General features: G+C 40.1%; 1 protein-coding gene across 1 annotated transcript in view; it reads right to left on the reverse strand.

Moving 5' to 3' along the window:
• The window catches only part of pcsk2 (proprotein convertase subtilisin/kexin type 2), a 57732-nt gene extending 41145 nt beyond the window's left edge, over positions 1 to 16587 (reverse strand). The window contains exons 1-5 of the mRNA XM_020047685.2: positions 16402 to 16587; positions 13120 to 13224; positions 8305 to 8418; positions 5457 to 5565; positions 2188 to 2225 (exon numbers count right to left, since the gene is read on the reverse strand). Of these exons, the coding sequence (XP_019903244.1) occupies positions 2188 to 2225; positions 5457 to 5565; positions 8305 to 8418; positions 13120 to 13224; positions 16402 to 16587 (552 nt within the window). The remainder of the gene's footprint in view (positions 1 to 2187; positions 2226 to 5456; positions 5566 to 8304; positions 8419 to 13119; positions 13225 to 16401) is intronic.
• Between the last annotated feature and the right edge of the window lie 4843 nt (positions 16588 to 21430).

Genomic DNA, 21430 nt, shown 5'->3' on the forward strand with positions numbered 1-21430 from the left:
GATCATTACAAAACCCTTTTTGAATAATGTTACCACAGCTGGCAACTGTTGTGCTGATTAAAGAAGCAATAAAACTGCCATTCTTTAAGCTAGATGGGTATCTGGAGCATCAGCAATTGTAGATTTGATTAAAGCCTCAAAATGTCAGTCCACTGTGAAATGAAGGCTATTGCTAGCGAGAAACCGCAAAGAAACTGAAAAGCCCCGTTGCACAACTGTGAAAGTGGACGAATAGTTGCTCAAACGAGTGTCTAGTTTGAGCAACAGATGCCTCACAGGTCCACAAATTGCAGCTTCATTAAATAGTACCCGCAAAACACCTGTTTCAACATCAACAGTGAAGTGGCAACTCTGGGATGCTGGCTGTCTAAGCAGAGTTGCAAAGAAAAAGCCATGTCAGACTGGCTAATTTAGGAAAAGATTAAGATGGGCAAAAGAACACAGACACTGGACAGAGGAAGATCGGAAAAAAGTGTTATGGACTGAAGCATAAGTTTGAGGTGTTCGGATTACAAAGAAGAATACGTGTCAGACAGAGACCAAATGAAAAGATGCTGGAGGAGAGCTTGATGCCATCCGCCAAGCATGGTGGAGGCAACGTGATGGTCTGGGGGTGCTTTGGTGGTGGTAAAGTAGGAGATATGTACAGGGTTGAAGGGATCTTGAAGAAAGAAAGCAATTTTGCAACGCTATCCCATACCCTGTGGAGGACACTTGATTGGAGCAAATTTCCTCCTACAACAGGGCAATGACCCAAATCTCAGCTCCAAACTATGCAGGAACTATTTAGGGAAGAAGCAGTCAGCTGTTATTCTGTCTATAATGGAGTAGCCAGCACAGTCACTGGATTTCAACCCTACTGAGCTGTTTTGGAAGCAGCTTGACCGTTTGGTATGTCAAAAGGAAGCATGGGGTGACATTTCATCATGTTGCCTCTACAAATTGACAACTAGAATGCCAAAGATCTGAAAGGCTGTGCTGCGAATGATGTATTCTTTGACAAAAGGAAAGTTGTCAAAAATAATTATTATATATTTATTTCCTATTAATTTTGCAATATTTACATTTCATGTATGTTTTCAGTGACCCTAAACTCTTGAGCAGTTCTGACTGTCTGACTGACTCCTGCGTGGGGGAGGGCATTCACAGCGGACTGTCGCATGGGGGAGGACATTCACAGCGGACTACCACGTAGAGGAGGGCATTCACAGTGGGCTGTCGCATGGGGGAGGGCATTCACAGCGGACTACCACGTAGAGGAGGGCATTCACAGTGGGCTGTCGCATGGGGGAGGGCATTCACAGCGAACTACCACATAGGGGAGGCCATTCACAGCAGACTGCCGTGTGGGGGAGGGCATTCACAGATGACTGCCACGTGTGGGAGGGCATTCACAGATGACTGCCGCGTGGGGGGGCATTCACATGCGACTGCCGCATGGAGGAGGGCATTCACAGTGGACTGCCATGTGGGGGAGGGCATTCACAGACAACAGTCACGTGGGGAAGGGCAGACGACTACTCAGACAGCTCCATTTAGCCATTTCCTTTTCTGTGGGGGCTGTGTGGGCTGAGGTGGTGGAAGGCCTCTTGTGTTGAGACAAACATATTTATTCTTCAAAGCACCTCACAATCTATAGCAAGACAGAATTGAAATTATCCTTTATATACTATTGCTGTGAAATGAATGTTGCATTCATGTATTTATTTGTTATTGGACAATAAAAAAACATTGGAATTATTAAATAGTAACATAGGTAATACATTTTGTACTGTGGGTTCCTTAATTCTTCTTCTTTTCCATCAATCTGGCCGACAAAACTGCCAGTCCATGGTGGTGTTGTTATCAGTATTCTAGAGTTAGAGCCTCACATTATGCGGCGCTAGCTACTCTGGCATTATCTGTGCTAGTGACAGATCGGCCTGCCATCCTGCCTGCCATACTGCTGTGCTCATTAACATTAAACAGCCTGGCTGGCGGACTGCCTGTCTTCCCGTCCTCCAAGGGTACAAGGAGACTTGCCAACCATGAAGGAAACTTGGAATACACCTTCCCCTGGCACCACCTCCGGCACTCAACAACCACCTCATGGGAACCGCCACATCAAGGGCTGATTTTATTTAAAAATGTCCATACAGGAAATGAGGGCATAGAATTGTGAAATCAAAACCAGGATTAAGTACTTACGTAGTTCGATGCCAGATCTGGGTGGAGATAGTCAATCCCTGAAACATAATTTAAACAGACATTAGGGAGGTAATGATTAAAAATAAAACATGTTCACACTACAGCTCTTGAGGGGATGTTTTAGCTTTTATAAGAAAACCTAAACCTAAATTAAAATTACACATTTTATAAGCAGAACAAAAACAGCTAATAGGTACATATTTGTGGAATTTATTTGAAATAAATATATTTTATTAAGAACATGAAAATACCCTTGTCATGATGCACAATAATAAATGGCATTGGTAAGAGAATTGGCATTCTCATACCTTTCAATAGATTTAGTTAATATGCACACAGTATTGAATCAGGAAATGCTTATATGTGATGACTTGGGATAATGTTTATTTGCTTAAGTGAGACTAAGTCTTTATGTTTATTGGCTATATACATTGCCTTCACGTGATGAGGTGTTTTTTGGTTTTAGTTCGTAACTTACTGTAGAAGTTGGAATATACATTATTCAGAGATGGCAGATTCAAGCTAGAAAGTGGCACAGAGATATTCTCCCCATCACAAGCTCTTACAGAGATAGCTTTTTTGTTTAATCTGCCACCAAGGTTTCTGTAATACACTACAGCACACAGCGTTGAGCCAATTTGTTTTCATTCAGTTTGCAAATTACTTATTTATTCCCATGGGTTTTTTGTCCACAAGTTAAAACATTGCAATTCTTTATAACTGTTGCAATATCTAGCCAAACAAGAAACCAGGCAAGCCTAGTTCAGCCGGTCCGCAATAAAAAGTGTTTGAACCCAGGTTGCCCAAGTGAAAGGAATAATCTTAAGAATTTAGTAATTGCTAGCAACACTGAAGATGAACTTTCCATGCCAGAAACAGTCGCAATATAATCGTATACAGTTTCAGCAAAGGCTTACTATAACATAACTACTGTATTTTAAGCCAGCAAATGTGTTTGTCTATCCTGACCCAAAACGCATACACGAATGCGTACTTCGAAAATTCACCAGGAACAGTCGTAATATAACCCTAAACGGCCAGCGAAGTTTTCGTCTATATGGAACAATTCGTAATGCGTACTTGGTTTTGCCTGCGAGGAGATACGAACTCGGGACCTATAGTTTGCAGGTCTGCTTCTCTAACCACTACATTATTTAACAAGGTATAGTCAGTCAGTCACTCAGTCACTCAGTAAGAGATATTCACTCACACGGTCTGGCGAATAGCACTAAATGGCTTTTTTATCCAAATGGCATAACCCTACTCTGGTCAGTAGGCCACAAATCACAGAAAAGCTTAATAGTGAGTGAGCACACAGTAGATAATTCCAATACAATAGATGGGTGAAAAATTAGTGAAGACCATATGGCCCTGGGACAGAATAAGTTTGATACCACTAATATAAAGGCATTTGCTCCATAACTACACTCCCACTGATGACAGCTCTTTTGTTTTGGGGGTTTTCCTTTCAGATTTTAAATCATGATTGTGCAGATGTTAGCACCTTTTGAATTAATAGCAATGAATCCATCCAATGTGTACCAGTACACTTGTAATGTTATGAGAAATGTATGTTGAGGAAGAGTGGAAGTGTATTCGACGAAGAGGGGCGCCTGGCCCAACCAAGTCTCCAACACACCCTTGGTGATTTTAATCAGGTTTCCTGCATAACATGTGTTTCTCCAAAGTCCTGGAACACCAGGTGTGGGCCATCATCCTCACCTGGAGAAGTGTGAAACTCTGAGTGAACCGGAATGTAACTAAATGCATGATATTGTGGATATTTATCTGTAGTGTTTGGATTTCCCCTGTTCCCCATAAAGAGCAGAATGGTCTGATAGGCTTTATTGTACCATATGTACCATCATTTTACAAGAACATTGTAGAATGTTTGTCCATGTTACATGTCTGACAACAACTGGCAGCAACGCCCAGTACACTTTTGCATTAATTAAGTGGGACAGTTCCTGTCCTTTGTGTTCATTGTGTTTGCCAAGATAAAGTAATGCTACTGACTATATATCAGGGTGTGTTTTAGATATGTCTGCATTTAGGATAAATAGCCATTTCTCCAAAATGTTCTTTTAGTTTGTCATCGTTAAAGAAACCTCCCAACACGTTGTGCTGTAGCTTGCTATTTACCCAAATACTTGTTCTGTATTGCAACTGTATGACTGGATTGGAATCAATTGTATTACTTCAATGTGAATTACGACGCCTTTACTTGTTCATCTTCATATGCAAGTTTGTAGAGCTACTAATAGTGACACACATATATACTTCGACCAGACTTGTCATCCCTGAGTTTTGGGTCTCTAGATAGACCCAGGAACACATGTCATTTTAGGCTCATAATGAAAGGAGTAGCTAACCTTTACTAAGGACTTCCTACATAGTATGGTCATTTATGATAACATTTATGTGTGAGTGTACAGTTGTCAGACTACACATCTTCAACAGGTAGGTTCTTAGTCTATACACTCTAACATGAATATTTTATGCAATGTATCCCACTGTTTCCTGTTGAGGAGTGAGTGATATATTTTTCATAGACAAAAAAACATTTATGTGAGACGTGATACTGTGAGCTACAGAGAAGGGGGCAGCAGGGTCTACTCCACTGATGAATCAGCAGACATATTCATGAAAGGTATCAAAATGTTTCCATAATCTGAAAGACTACAACTGAAATTTGGGAATTTCTTTGTTTATGTTCTCATCCGAAAGCTAGATAGTATGTTAAATAATGTTACGCATGACAGTGACTTCATCTAGATTAAACCATACGTTTGATCTGGAGTAGGCAAAAAAAAAATGTTGTAGACAAGTACACACGTCTATTGGCTGATTTAGTCATCTGAAGTGCAGGTAATTGTTTAAAAAAGTTATTACATTTAATAAATGTGTGTTATCTCCAGAAACAGGTTGGCACATGCAGAAATCCATACTCTCACTACAAGGAATGGATATGCTCGGATCTTGTACATTTACATAGTAGGACCATACATTTTCACCCAACATCATTTAATACAAATGATTCTGAGCTTGTTTTTTTACTAGATGACTACTGCATATGGTACTTCTTACGAGCCATACACTGAAACATCAATCCCAAATGGGAGGTTCAGAAAAGAATCTGTTTCTTTTACATTATTTGGAATTCCATTTTCCGGATGTACGGCTCCAGAACATAATGAAGCGCTCAGCCAATGACATTATACATTAGTAACAGGATGAATTATTACCATGGTTACACAATTTCAACCTACCATCGTCCATGATGGCTATGGTGATGCCTGTCCCAGTGTATCCCAGGTCCCAAGCCTCTGCCACGTTGAGGTCCAGTCCAGGGGTCCCGTCAGCCTGGCCTGTGTTAATCTAATCAGTCACACAAACAACACGGAGACCAGCCATGACGCAGGACGCACAGCCGAGAGGCCATCGGAGAATTAATCATATTGGAGGAAGATAGGATGGAGGAGGGAGGAAGGAGGATGAGGAGGAGGTGAGCTGGGGAGCGCGGGTGGGCGGGAGGGGGATTGCAAATGTTACGTTAGGCACATTGCTGGGATTCTATCCGACAATCTGACAAGCGGAATAAAAGTAGGCACATTGCCCCAGGCGCAAAGTCCCACTTGCCAGTCCAGGGTAAACACTGAGGGAGGAGGCTGACACAAACAGAGATATGAGTTGGCGTGAGCAATATTTAATGGCCTAATGAAAGGACATCATCTACATAGGCAGAGCAGCTGCAGTGAATGTCTGGGATCAGTGCAATCTAACAAATGCTGGGCTAAAAAGTGACACAGCAATGGTTAAATAGTGAACAGAACACATTATTTCTGACCTAACTGTTCCATTAAGCCTATTATTGACCCCCTCTTACATTACCTTATTACTGTTAAGTGTTCCTGGTAATGTACATTTGAACCTAGACCCCAGTGACATGATGAGCTAAATGCATTAGTACATACGTACACACCTGACTTTCAGGCCATTTCAAAATCATGGCTTGGAAAATTCATCACAGACTTAGAGGTTTTCATTCGTGGCTATGGTACATTCTGTCAGGATCCACCAGGGAGAAGTGGATATGTATTGTCAGGAGAATCCGCAATGCTCTGCTATTTTAGCAAAGTGTCTGACTAAACCGTTTGAGCTGTTGCTTGTAAACACTTAACTCTAAAGAAACATATTTCTCAATGATGCCGTCTGTTACAGACCTCCCTCTTCTCCTGTCTGTGCTCTGACTGTCCTAAATTAATGTGTTGCCCTTCATTTCCCTTCAGAACTTTGGTTATTAGATTATCTACATTAGGAAATGTTCAATCCTCCTAAATATGTACAGGGCCCCACCTGAACAGAAGTCAATAGATGATGCTACTCTCATGGGTATTATTATTACTATACCGCCAAGCACAACTTTGCAAAAGGCCTGGATCATTGTAGTATTGCCTGTGTCCACAATGCCTTCCGCTTATTATTGTCAAACCTCTATTGAAACTCCCTAATGAGCAGGGCTTCAAACATGACCTGACTGGGTACACTGGGTTAGAATATATTAAATCCCCTTCTGTTGAGGACGCCTAGTACTGTCTCTAATAAAAATTATCACCTCAAGATAGACAAAAACTGCAACCACCGCTAGTTCAGCAATTGTCTGAGGTGATCCAGGAAACACCTGTTATTGTACAAAGCGATGGCCCCCAGAATGCTACAGCCTCGCCCCTGTAATTTGCTAATCCTTGTGAAGACAAGGAATCGATGCACTCAGTCAAACAGGAGAGCTAAGGCAAGATTTTACCAACAGAAATTTGCAGCCATGAGAAAATGAATATTCTATGGAAAATCCAAGGAAAATACAACTGTTACTGTCAGTTGCCTGAACTGCTCAAATCTGAGAACATTATGACAAAGTTGGAATTGTTGACAACTTTGAAAATCTTTTTGTCAGTTTTGACCATGCATTTGATATGCCACACCAATACATGCTAACAGTATAACCGCCCCCCACCCCCCATCCCTGTAGAATTCTCCCTCCAAGCACCCTGTGTTTCTTCTTTCATCCAGTACTGGTGAACATGGTGTGGAAAGAGCTGCACAACCTGGGCCCTTACAAATCAGCTAGGCTCAATGATCTGGACAACTTTTTTTTCTGAAGCTGTCTGCCTCCATCTTCTCTGACCGCTATTGCCTGCCAGTTGAACTTCCCATTAAAAACTTCAGAAATCCCCCAGAATTGGAAAGCCGCTGCCATCATTCCACCACCATGTTAGACAAGCTAGTTCCTAATTGTTATCAGCCTCAATCTCACCCTGCCTGTCTGAAGTTTTAAAATTGCTTTTCATCAAACAGCAAACCTGACAGTTTGAGTACTATAGTGTTCTCGCTGCCTGGAGTCTAGCTTCATAGCTTGCCTTGGGCGTACCTTAGCAACACTGAAGATTACAAACAACTTACGTATTTGCTTTAGTCAACAAGCAACATTGTTCTGCTGATATGTATTGATTTGACAAAATTCATTTTATTCCATCACCCATATAATCCTAATAATAATATTGTCCTTACTCATGGTAACTCTCTTCTCCACCTTTATGCTGAAAATATTATCCTTTATGCTTTTGTTGTGATTTCAGTATAAAGAAGGCCTATAAGAAACTGCTACAAGAAAAGAAGGGAACAAATCCCAACGCCTTTCTACATAGCATAGCATTCTCCTTCCCATAGCATCTTGCCTTTCTGTGGTTTTAAATACATTCAATGCGGCTTTTATAAAGTTTTTTATACGATAATAATTAATGATTTTGGTAATTGGTGTTGGTGATTGGTAATTGGTGCGTAACAAGGGCCGGAAAAATGAATTAATATGAAGAAATATTTTGTAAAAATACAAAGGATGGCTATCAAAATATTCAACCCAATGTGATAAAACATCAAACATCCTGCCATTTCGTAATCTAGCTAAGTAACCAACCAGCTCTGGAAAAAGATTCAGTGACCCCAAAAATGATGTAGTTGTTTTTAACCCAGCATTTTTAGAGTGCAACTTATACTGTGTAATGTAGGGTTTTTGAAAGGTGAGGTAATATGAGCATTTCAAGAATGATGACTACTCACCAGATACCACTGTTTGCTGAACAGGGGGTCGGTCATTTTTATATCAATTTCGTTGATGCTTCTGTAGCCTCGCTTCTGTCTTCCAAAGCCCTCCTGGTCCAAAACATTCTTTACCTGAGTAAAGAAAATGGAAATATCTCACCATGAGCACTTTATATTAAGACTAATCTCAGAATATTGAATTAGAATTTTTGGGATATCATGAACAATATATTATTACCCGAGTAGATAAAATCTTGAATGCTGATTGACTGAAAGATGAGTATATTTATATGTATAAGTATATGTGACCGTATACCAAGGGAATGACCTCAAACAACATTTTACTAGTTCAACTGCATTGGTAACTGGTTGAGAATAGCAATAACGGACCTTCGGGGGATGGGAAGCGTTGTTCCTGATAACAGCTCCCAACCGTGGTATATTGGCCATATAGCACACCTCCTTTTGCCTAATTTATTACTTATAATCCACTCATGGACCTCCCTGGGGGTTCATAGGTCTAAGGCACCCTTTTGTAGCACCAAGCTGACCACCACAGCTTAGGGTCCCCTTGATGCACACTGGCCAGCATCACAGGGTTGGGAATCATGCTCTACAGATTCCCTCCAGAGGCTTGGGCACCTTGCAGTGCTAACGGACGTCAGGTGAGTGAGCATGCCCTCACATGCATTGACCCGCCAGACTGCCAGGTTGAAAGAGCAGTGTGGAACAAAGCCGATTGGCTTGCTGCGATCTTCAGCTGTTGTTGCAATGAGACACGCCAGGGATACAACTGGACTGAAAGGGGGTAAATAAGGGGAGTGTATGTACAGTACACTAATAATGAAATGAAATAGAAATACTTAAGACAGAAATAACTTTTGGAATTAAAAGATATTGGTACATAGGAACTGCCCATATGTGTTAGAGCACATTCCTAAACCCCTCTCATATCCAGCGGTGTCTGTAGTGCAGGCAGGTGGAAGGATATCACATGGATCAATATGCTAATTCCATCTGTCCTCAGGCCCTGGGCCGTGGGTCCCAGCTGTACAACACACACACACAGGAATTCTAAAGAGCCTGTTTAAGAGGGTGTCCTATCAGATAAGAAAGGCCACAATGAACTTGACAAATTTCACTTTGGGATGGAAACAAATAGCTGATTAAAGGTCAGAGAACACTTTTAAATGAAAAATATTAGTATACAGTATTAAGTAATGAAGGAGCATTATGTAGAATCCAGACCGGCTTCTGTTGTCAAAAATAAAAGCAACACCCTCCCTCTTTCCATCGCTGTCATTAATAGCTGTGGACCTTTCAAGTATTTCGTTTTTACAGCTTTTCAAAGCAGGTGGACTAAAAGTTAGAGCAAAACAATAGTGTGAGTGGGAGGAAGGGGAGAGCAAAGATTTTTAGGTGAACTGTGCTTCCTGGTATTCCTCTCCTGTCCACTTTGAAAATAAATTCTACACACTGCTCCTTAAAGTCCATCGATGCCACTAGAAAAAATTTAAGCAGTCAAGCATAAAAAGCAGATCTATTTTCATGTTCCTGAAGTATAAAAGAAATGCACAACTCAAACATCAACACACACGACGACACAAGTCGAATCATTTACCGTACAGCACAATGCTCAGCGTAAACATTGAAAAGTAAAGAACATGCAGAGTCTAAAAACATCCTAAACAATATGGATACATGAACACACAACCTGGAACAATAATTCATTGGTAAAGTACCAGACCAAAGCCTTCATCTATCACCTCCTTCCCTCTTCAACTACAATGAGGAAGGGCAAACCAAGTTAACACTATAGCATTGAAAGATGGATCAGACAGCAACCAGAGCCAATGGGGTGGTTGTAGATTATGCTTCATTCTCTCTACAGCCAAGGATACAGCCTAATTTACAGACTGGATTATGGCTCTTTATCTCTCTATCTAGAAGTCATTAGGGAGAGAAAAGGACCTTGCTCTACTTTCCACCAGCTGCTCAAGAACACAGTATGTTTAGAAAGTCTTCCTCAGAATGATTGCTACAGTTCACAGTGCCATCTTAAGATGAGCTCTATAAATGTACACTATCTCTTTCCAGCTAAGATAAGAGATCAGCCTTTAACTCTGCTCTTTGCAAGGCTTTAAAAGGAAAAAAGCTCATAACACACATCTCTCATATTTACAGAAGTTTACCAAAGCAAATTGCCTCAGTTGTATTTTCTAAGAAAACACAAAATACTAACTCTTTCTAAAAATTCTGATGTTCTGATTGTTTTCTTTAAGTTCTTGTTATTTATGGTATTAATGTTTATTTGCATTTATTCAAATGTTATATAGTGTTTCTATGAGCAAAGAGGGGTATGGAAGAAGGCTAAGTCATTAAAATAAAACCGCGGGAGCAAAAGCAAATGAGACATTGATCAGTGCGTGTATAGATGCCTGAACGGAGAGGTGACATTTGTTAATGCTAATTAAACAATTGTGCAGGATGACCGGCCAAAACACAACAGCAGGATTAGAAACAATTAAATGGTACTTTGTGTTATAAAGGTGGTATTATAGACATCCGCCCAGCAAGGAACAAGTCACCATGTCAGAAATGAAAGGGCGACTGGAAGCAGCAGTCTCGTAGATCTTCCATCCTATCACATCCACAACTGCCTAGTAGATGCCCATGTTCAGCAGGGATTGAGAACTAGTCTAACAGTGATCAACAAAATGTAGCCCTGTAGAGTTGAACCGCCTCCGAAGGGGTTTGGTACATGACAAATTCACCATTGTATTTCACCCTAATGGACATAAATTGATGTGAACTGAACAGGATAGAGAAGAGAAAACCTAAAATTACACTGCCAGAAAAGGGACTTTAACGTAAAATTGGTCGCTGCAGCCATCTATGGCCGGGCAATAATCATTGCACACTCCGATTATTTATCCACTCCAAGAATATGAGCCTTTTTTCATGTCAGAGTTATTTCACAGAAATGGGAACAACCGGTTGTCTGTCTACAGATAGTAGGGTATTCCTTGACTACACTATTTAATGTTGATATAGTCAGTTGAAAGCCATTACCATGCAGAGTTATGCAAAAAGGCTATTAGCAATCTGTTGAAATAAAGGAGGTCTGTTCTCTGTAGAAAAATTAGGTTGTAAAACTCATGTACTGGAGACACTTTCAATGTCACCATCCGTATTCTTCCGAAAGATATATGAAATCTAAAGAATTGGCCAAAAAGTTGATTTTCAATATTTAATTTGGGACATACATTTGCTCAAATCAGTCTGAATTCTATGCTGAGGTACACTTTTGGATCTAAGGAATGCTCCCTCTGATTTCTCTTGAGTCCTTTTGAATCTTGTTGAATTTTGATTCCTAGCTGTCCCTTTCCAAAGTCCACTTGGTTGTGCTGAAGATCTAGCTTCTGCCTGATGATTCCTGCTGTCACTTTCCTGCTACCACAGCTCACCTGGTAGTCTCTGTCCTTGTCCTCCTGGCTGTGAAGCTGATCTGGATTCGGCTTAAAGACTGGACACAGCCCTTTGTACTTAGTGACTAAAGCACCAGCACTGTGTTACTGTGTCTGTTCCGTGTTTTTCCCTTTTACAATATAAAGACGATAAATTGTCTTGCATTCTTTGCAAAAAAGAAACACAATTATAATACGCAGACATTTCTTCTCATCTCTAAATTAAATCTGCTGTCGTTTTGAGGGCATTCCTATGTGCAATCCTACGTTTGGTGCCAATTTGCTTTTGGCATTAAATCTAAGCCTTTTTCACGTTTCCATACGAAAAAAGGTTTCAAAACCAATTTGTAACTAATGTTAGATGTATACTGTGTCAAAATAGTTCCATTTCTGTTTCCAGCAAATAATTGTTGCAATATGTAGGGCTGTCAAAATAAATGCATTAACACATGCAACTAATTAAAAATGCCATTCATTTTTATTTCTTTTTTTGAGCCTCGGAACCATATTTAGTGCTTGACTTGAATCTACCTGTTTAGTTTTATATTGTTGCTTGGCTAAACTTGGCTAGATGTTAATTTTGTCATCAAATTTCCACTAAACATATAATAATCCCATAACTACTGGATCAGTGAAATAGTTTACAATAAAACAATGACTTTTTAACATAATGCACTGATTTTTAAACAGAAAAATGTTTATTTAGTACCACATTTGAACGTATTCTAGAATTGTGATTAATCGCGATAAACTAGTGATGTAAATGCGATTAACCGCGATAAAATGTTTTAATCATATGACAGCTTTTGACTTTGTGACCCACCAACCCTTGTTATCTGTCATCTTGCGTAGTGATTTAGTTTTTTTTTTTTTTTATATGTTTTATCATCTAACCTACTGGTAACACCCTAGCGAGGCCACTGTGGTGGTAGACAGCCTTCTTGCCCCTAGTGGAAAAAATGTACTGCAATTAACTTAGGTCCTGGGAACCTGCAGTAGATGGGTTCTGACTGATAGACACACAAGAGGCATAACTAACAGTTTCAATATGACTTTCAATACTGTGGAAGACAATGAGATAAAGAAGGAATTTAAGAACACAAACTTCCATCAGCGTTGCAATACTATTGAATGCAAGGACTAAACTATTCCATTTTGTATGTACTTAATGTATGTCCATTGAGGATCTAGCCTCAAATTTGAACCATTGTTTTGCTGTCACGCGGGAGATGGGCCCGTTTCCATGGGAACCATTATGTGTGTGCGTGTGCGCATATACATAAGGGAATTAGCCTAATGCAGATGTGTGTGTGCGTTGTGTAAGTATGCAAGTGTGTGGGTGTGTGCATCGGTGTGTGTGTCCTACCCTGCGATCCTTCTCCAGACGCTGTCTATTGTGAAGGCTGCGTTTGGTCCTCCTCGGAGCGGTGTCCAGTGGGTAGAAGTGAAAAAGTCCCTCTCCAAAGGGAAGCTGGGAAAGAGGAAAAACAATGGAATTAGTGTGTGACAGAAAAAGAGGAGAATGAAGGAGGTAGAGAAAGAAAATACATGGTGGAATGAAAGAAAGGGGTTGATGGAGGCAGGGTGATGGGGGGAGGAGACAGGTGACAGAGGAAATATAAACCAATGGGCATTAAGATGTGTATATATATATATATATATATATATATATTTACACCTTTTCCACAGAACGTGTAATATATATATATATATATATATATATATATATATATATATATATATATATATAGAGAGAGAGAGAGAGAGAGAGAGAGAGAGAGAGAGAGAGAGAGAGAGAGAGAGAGAGAGAGAGAGAGAGAGAGAGAGAGAGAGAGAGAGAGAGAGAGAGAGAGAGAGAGAGAGAGAGAGAGAGAGAGAGAGAAAGTAAAGGTGAGTGACAGGAGACAGAGAGAATAGAGAGCAGAGATGAGAGAGTGAGAGCCATACAGAGTCAGCATCCCTCCATTCTGTGGAAAAGGTGTAAATCCCCATGCCACAGCAATGCACAGTTTCTATTTTAAGACTGGAGTGCACTGGTGGAATCAAAAGGAAGAAATCACAGGGAAGAAATGAGATGCATGGTACGATATGTGCCCAGGGCTCCCTAGTCAGATTAAAGACCACCATACACTTTAATAAAGGCTGGGGGCCAGGTCACTGTTTTCAACGAAACGATCCATGGGAATCAGTACTGCTAATGCAATAGTAATGTATGATTACCAGGCTTCACTAGACATGGAACAGTGTGGAAAGACTGCCTATGAATAGACAATATATTCAACACAATATTTCAGGCTTCCCTTTTCACTGGATCTATTTTGTACAGAAAATGCTGGTGATTCAGAGGATATTGGCTTAATACGGTGTGGGTTTGTATGTATGTCTGTGTGTGTGTGTCAGATCGTTTCTTTAATAAATTGAGCATGAATAACAGATAATTCAAGCTACGCACATATATTGTTTAATTGCGCGTGTGCTGTGGAGACAAATATAGCCGGCGATTATATAATCTGGAGACAGTGAATGTGTGAAGCAGTGACGGACGGTATGATAGTGTCTATGAAGATTAGGACGAGCAGGCAGACACTTTCCAGCAACCATTCAGAGATAAAACCTCTGGCAAAACAACATACATTCAGGAGCCAATGATCATAATCATATCAAACTAAACTGCACATCAAATCTTGAGTAGCCAAGAGGAACAGGTTATGAATGCAAAGGTGAACATCGTAATTCCCGACACTACAGTACCCTCGTTTTTCATGCCATGCATCAGTGCCTTGCTCTCCAGCCAATTGCACCGTGGCTCTTATTCTGAAATCTGACAGGGCAGTTGAGTCAGCAGGATAATGTTCCTTGTTCAGACACCAACTGCTCCTTAGGATGCTTGATGTGTGGTGACAGGGCCTGCATTCATTGGGCTGTTTAATAAGTGGTTTGATAAATAGATAGCTGATCAAATCCCCCATCTGAAGAGAAAGCCTTCTGCTGGTTTCTGATCTAATACTCTCAATCTGCTATGAGGAGATATTTGATGAACACACTTGATTAACTTGATCAACTAGGTTCATCATGCTGAACTGGAAGATGTTTAGACTCTGTTGTGTATGGAATAAACATAGACTGTGCAATCCTACTTGAGCCATTGACATGAACTCCAAAACAAAGCACCACCTTGAGCACTATAGCAATAGAACATGTAGTGCAATATAAGTTCAATAGGAATGGTCCTTAGCCTCAAAGACAAACTCAGGCTTTCATATAGCAAGTGAAATAAACTTTAGTAACCAAGTAGGTACACATACTGGCAGGTATATTGACATAGGCTTATATATCTGAATTGACAACAAATGTACATTTTAGGCCAGCCTTTCCCAAAATAGAGTTTGCTATCCTCATGTTGGGCAGCCTGATCTGAAAATTATGTTTGGTTCATGTTAGAACCGGGTTAACTTGATTAACCTCCTGTTGGTGTGCAATTGTGGTTTGGGTTTTGGTTTTCTTCCCATCTGGCTTAAAAAAATAAATATATGAGCTATTAAATATTATGACCCAGGTCCTGAACATTTAGACTATCAGGAACATACAGTGCGTGTGTCCTGCTTCCTTCAGAACCCTTTATAACAGTGGACAAGATGAGGCAGTAAATTAGACTGGAGGGAATATAACAATAAATTATGAGTTTCTTTTCTATACCGAAATGTCCAATTATTGCCTGGTTATCTCCCTGATGTTGTCTTGAACTTCCCAGAAGATGTTGAGAAGTTGTCTTTCTGACTATGAAAATACCTCTAAGAAATGATTAAGTCAAGTGGGTACTCCCTTTTGATTGAAAATGTATCCAATCAGTATTGTAATTAACTGTGGATCAAAGCATCTGCTTAATGATTTCGAAAAAAGTACAGATTAAAACATTGCAAATCAATCATTAGTACATTTTTGACAGCCTGTCATAGCTCCAATATGAAAAGTAAACAAAGTTCAGGAAGCCTTGGTTTAGGCTGAGGTAACATCACCACTACTGTTCACCAATGAAAGTGAGATTTAAATTATTTCTTGAGTGGGGGCAGCACTTAGGGATGATCTCAATGGACCTGATGCTACAATTCATGTATTTAGAACAGATTTTTAGATTTCCTAAAATAAGGGGGCAAGTAAATAGATTGTCTTTATGGAAAGTGCATTTTTTTCTGATGAAGTAGCCTATAGGCCCTATTTCAAATTCTGTAACATAGCAGACATTAAGGCTGACGTCATTTATGTATCAACTATACGCTTAATAAAGCAACACAAGACTAGATATTAGCCTATGTATATGAATATATATATATAATACATTAGAGTATATATACATGTATTATTATCTATATGAACCTAATTCATGGTAGTATAAAATCATAGAGTAGTATAGTCGCATTCAAATATATTAAAATGTAAAATGTATTAACATGTTTTACTATCAAAACAAGTTTTTATAATAGCATAACTAATAGTTTTTCTATTCTAGGCAAAATCAATTAGCATTTTTTTTTTTTTGCAATGTTCACAGATACAAATTAAGCAATAGGCCTAATACAATATCGAATGGACAACACATTTGTATACAAAATACTAGTTGTTTAAAATACAAAATATTAACATGTCTTACCTTCCGAGCGCTGTGATACCCGTGCTCTGTAGCAAGTTGGTGCGCTTCATCATGTACACCTTCATGCAACTGAACCAAGAGATGATTAGTAAATATCCCTTCCTCCGTGGCTAGTGTCGCAAGAACCATCGCGTTTATTAAAATCAATCCCACTGTTGTCCCATATCTGAGAGATCCGAGCATCATGTCTGGCTTGTATCAAGGGTGCCTGTTGGAGTGAATTCTGCGGGCTTGACGCTCCTCTGAAGAAATGTCTTAATCAGACCTTTTGGGGATTCATCTCCTCGGCTGCGGAGGGCAAGTGGAAGATGAACCGTCCTTCAGGTTTAAGCGTCTCTTTATTGTGGGCGATGCTAGGAGACGATGGGTGGTTGTGTTTGGGACCAAACCTGCATCCTCAGCTCACTCTCCTCCGTCGTCTATCATTTATCAGCTCCTCTATTCGGGTCCTCTCAGCGTGACGTTCCACCAATCGGCTCCAGCGGGTGTGTCCTCTCGCTCTCACTCTCTCTGGTTTGTGTTCTGGGGTGTCTTGGCCAGCGCTTGACTTGGGATGGAATAAGTGTAGGGACTGATAAATCGGGGCATTAGACTATGTTCATCAAAATTAGGGTGTTAATAAGGCATGCCTAAAAAGGAACCGGAACGCTGTTTTCCTAAAATTCGAATTACCTGAACGCCGTTCCGCACCGTTCCGCACCGTTCCAGTCCGTGGTCTTGGCGGAAAGGAGCGTGGCGCTTCTCGCGCAGAAGGAGACTTTCAGGCCCCTAGGGAATTATTTATCTGGCCGCGGTGACGAATGGCTAACCACAATAACAAGGAAAGCCCTAAGTAGATACACCTACAGTAACTAAGCCAACATTGTACTCCTCAAATGACATTGGTGATTCCCGCTTACTAGACCTAATCGTGTGTTGAAAAAATAGCTGTGTCCATGTCCAGCACAGAGCTTAGATTACAAATTATCTTCGTCTTTGTGTTATTATCAATTGGCATTGCATATTGCATTGGTTCCTCAATTATTGTATGCACAAGCATGGGTGTAGAATTGGGGGGGGGGGGGGGGGGGGTCAATGTGATGCCCCTGGAAAAGAGTGAAAATCCTGGGATCCATTGACCCTGACCCCAATATACAATACAAACCTATGCCTTTGTCCACAAGGGTGTATACTCCAGCTCTTAACCGAATGGACAATTTTCTCATATTCGACTGCAGTGTCTGATATTGTGGTATAACTGAGAAGAGTTGTGGTCATTGGGCAGCTGTTTTTTAAAGAGAGTATTCATGAACAGTGGAAACTCAATCAATCAAATTGATTTTATATAGCCTTTTTTCAGATCCGCAGTTGTCATAAAGTGCTTTTACAGAACCCGAAACAACAAAGAAAAAGCAACAACCCAGTTGATGCGTACTGGCCAGGAAACCTCCCTCGTAGAGTCAAGACTGTGAGGGGCGGCCCGTCCTGTTCTGGCTGTGTCGGGTGAAGACAGTGAGAGTACATCGACTTTTGTGCCACGTCAGTGTGTGTTTGCAAGTTCTGATGACAAGCAAGTCAATGACCTCCTAAGGTAAAACATGATGAACATTACTGCGGCTGAGCAGCAGAGAGGGAGGAATGAAAAACGTGGATTGTCATAGAAACGACTCTAATGCGCAGAGAAAATTAAACAAAGAAAAAATGAGGTACATATTTGGGTTTTAAAAATCAGACCCCCAATGTTATTGTAGACATGTGGTGGGGATTTGTAGATGGGTGTCGGCTATAGATGTGGTAAAGAGGTGAATGGAACAATGGAAATGTAATAGAAATTTTAAAAAATGCATGGGGAAAAGATGCCTAATCTCTTAATTGCCCCCAAGCTAAATATGAATAGTTTTAGGCTATTGTATTAATGTGTATATTAACTATGTTGAGAGAGAAATCAGAGTATGATGCTTGTATGGATTTCAACTGCAATTTAAGTCAATTCCAAATCAACTGCATTACAGCTAAATGCAATTTGACTACCACCACATGTTCTGTATGTTAGCTATGCTACTTGCTTATTTCCAATCATTGTGTGGAGGAGCAGGGTGATAATAGAAGGCATGGCTTAAAACAAATCCTAAAGATATTCATGGGAACATATCTTTATATCTGGAACAAAAAAATACCAAGTACTGTACACGATTCTGAGCAATAAAAATATTGTTTGAGTCAAACCTGCTATTGAAAGGACTCATCACTGAGTGTCTGGCTCCACTGTGATCTATGGTAGAACAAATCTTTGCCGGCTGTTGACTCTTTAGATCTTTCCAGGTTGTTGACTCCTTAGATCTTTGCAGTTCATTGACTCTTTCAGGAGCAGGGCTTTTTTGGCCTTGCAATGAAATCAACAGGAGAAACAAGACGGTGTTAAGACTTGACTGCCTCTTCACAACAAAAGCAAAGTACTCTAATCTTAATACATTGTTTAGCATATTATTCCACAGCAGTTTCGTATAATTTAACAGTAAACACTCCCATTCAAGTGGGACCAGTCTGCGTAATAACCATTTGATCTCAAACAGTTAAAATATACACTCACCTAAAGGATTATTAGGAACACCTGTTCAATTTCTCAATAATGCAATTATCTAATCAACCAATCACATGGCAGGTGCTTCAATGCATTTAGGGGTGTTGTCCTGGTCAAGACAATCTCCTGAACTCCAAACTGAATGGGAAAGAAAGGTGATTTAAGCAATTTTGAGCATGGCATGGTTGTTGCTCAGTTACTGGGATTTTCACACACAACCATTTCTAGGGTTTACAAAGAATGGTGTGAAAAGGGAAAAACATCCAGTATGCGGCAGTCCTGTGGGAAAAAATGCCTTGTTGATACTAGAGGTCAGAGGAGAATGGGCCGACTGATTCAAGCTGATAGAAGAGCAACTTTGACTGAAATAACCACTCGTTACAACCGAGGTATGCAACAAAGCATTTGTGAAGCCACAACACGCACAACCTTGAGGTGGATGGGCTACAACAGCAGAAGACCCCAACGGGTACCACTCATCTCCACTACAAATAGGAAAAAGAGGCTACAATTTGAACAAGCTCACCAAAATTGGACAGTTGAAAACTGGAAGAATGTTGCCTGGGTCTGATGAGTCTCGATTTCTGTTGAGACATTCAGATGGTAAAGTCAGAATTTGGCGTAAACAGAATGAGAACATGGATCCATCATGCCTTGTTACCACTGTGCACTTAGTGCCAATTGGGCATCGTTTAAATGCCACGGCCTACCTGAGCATTGTTTCTGACCATGTCCATCCCTTTATGACCACCATGTACCCATCCTCTGATGGCTACTTCCAGCAGGATAATGCACCATGTCACAAAGCTCGAATCATTTCAAATTGGTTTCTTGAACATGACAATGAGTTCACTGTATTGAAATGGCCCCCACAGTCACCAGATCTTAAACCAATAGAGCATCTTTGGGATGTGGTGGAACGGGAGCTTCGTGCCCTGAATGAGCATCCCACAAATCTCCATCTACTGCAAGATGCTATCCTATCAATATGAGCCAACATTTCTAAAGAATGCTTTCAGCACCTTGTTGAATCAATGCCACGTAGAAATAAGGCAGTTCTGAAGGCAAAAGGGGGTCAAACACAGTATTAGTATGGTGTTCCTAATAATCCTTTAGGTGAGTGTATATATATATATATATATATATATATATATATACACAGTACAGGCCAAAAGTTTGGACACACCTTCTCATTCAATGCGTTTCCTTTATTTTCATTACTATTTACATTGTAGATTCTCACTGAAGGCATCAAAACTATGAATGAACACGTGGAATTATGTACTTAACAAAAAAGTGTGAAATAATGGAAATTCCTCAAAGTAGCCACCCTTTGCTTTTTTGATAGCGCTGCAAACCCTTGGTGTTCTCTCAATGAGCTTCATGAGGTAGTCACCTGAAATGGTTTTCACTTCACAAGTGTGCCTTGTCAGGGTTAATTAGTGAAATCCTTTCCCTTATTAATGGGGTTGGGACCATCAGTTGTGTTGTGCACTGTACATTCAAACACATTTGTTCCTGGAAAACCTATACATTATTATGGTACTTAGAAACTGGCCTTATATCCTAAAGAAGTGCATTCAGTAGGTCCTTGAAAGGCCTTTTTATTTAAGAGGATCTGCTTCAGCTGTCTGAGTGTCCATCCTGCCTGAAGACTTCCTCAAACCTGCTGTCTTACAATTGCCAGACTATGATTTAATTTAGCCAGACAAGGAAAATCCTCCTTAGATCTTTTTGCTTGGTCTCCTCAGTGATTGATGTTCACTCCCATGTTGACTGGCACATCTGCTGGTGCCGCAAGTCACAAACTACACACCTGGGAGGAAGAAACCAGTGTGAACAACATTTTCGGCACTGTAAAAAAATAAGTGGGTTCAATGTACAGTTGTAACCACAAAATGTTGTTTATTAAATGTTGAGCAAACTTACAATCCTCTCGCAGCTGTCTGCCTTATAATTGTACGTTCAGTCAACCACCATGCCATTTTGTAAAGCATCCACAAACATAGCTGGAATATTTTCAAATGGTATTTAACTGGGCACTTTGTGTTTATTTGCTCATTAAAATGAATTATAACAAGTAATAATAAAATAAAAAAATATTTATTGTGTTGTAATTGATACTAAAGACTATTGGAGAAACTGGGAAATTTGAAGAAAACGCAGTGGCCGATTCTTTTCGTAATTTCTTTTTAACAAATCATGGTTTAATTTGAACATTTTGTAAGAACCTTTGTCAATAAACATTATATGAACTGTTGGTTATCATCATGTTAATTATGGAGGTTCCTAACAGCAATCCAAAACATGATATTTGGGCATGATGACTCCAAAAGCAGGTCTGGACTGCAGGCAGGCCGGTTTTGCACCCAGAGTCTACTATGGAGCCATGCTGTTGTAATATGTGTGCAGAATGTGGTTTGGCTTTGTAAGCTGAAAAAAGCAAGGCCTTCCCTGAAAAAGACATTG

The sequence above is a fragment of the Esox lucius genome, chromosome 6 (genome assembly GCF_011004845.1).
Source record: "Esox lucius isolate fEsoLuc1 chromosome 6, fEsoLuc1.pri, whole genome shotgun sequence".
Lineage (NCBI taxonomy): Eukaryota > Metazoa > Chordata > Actinopteri > Esociformes > Esocidae > Esox > Esox lucius.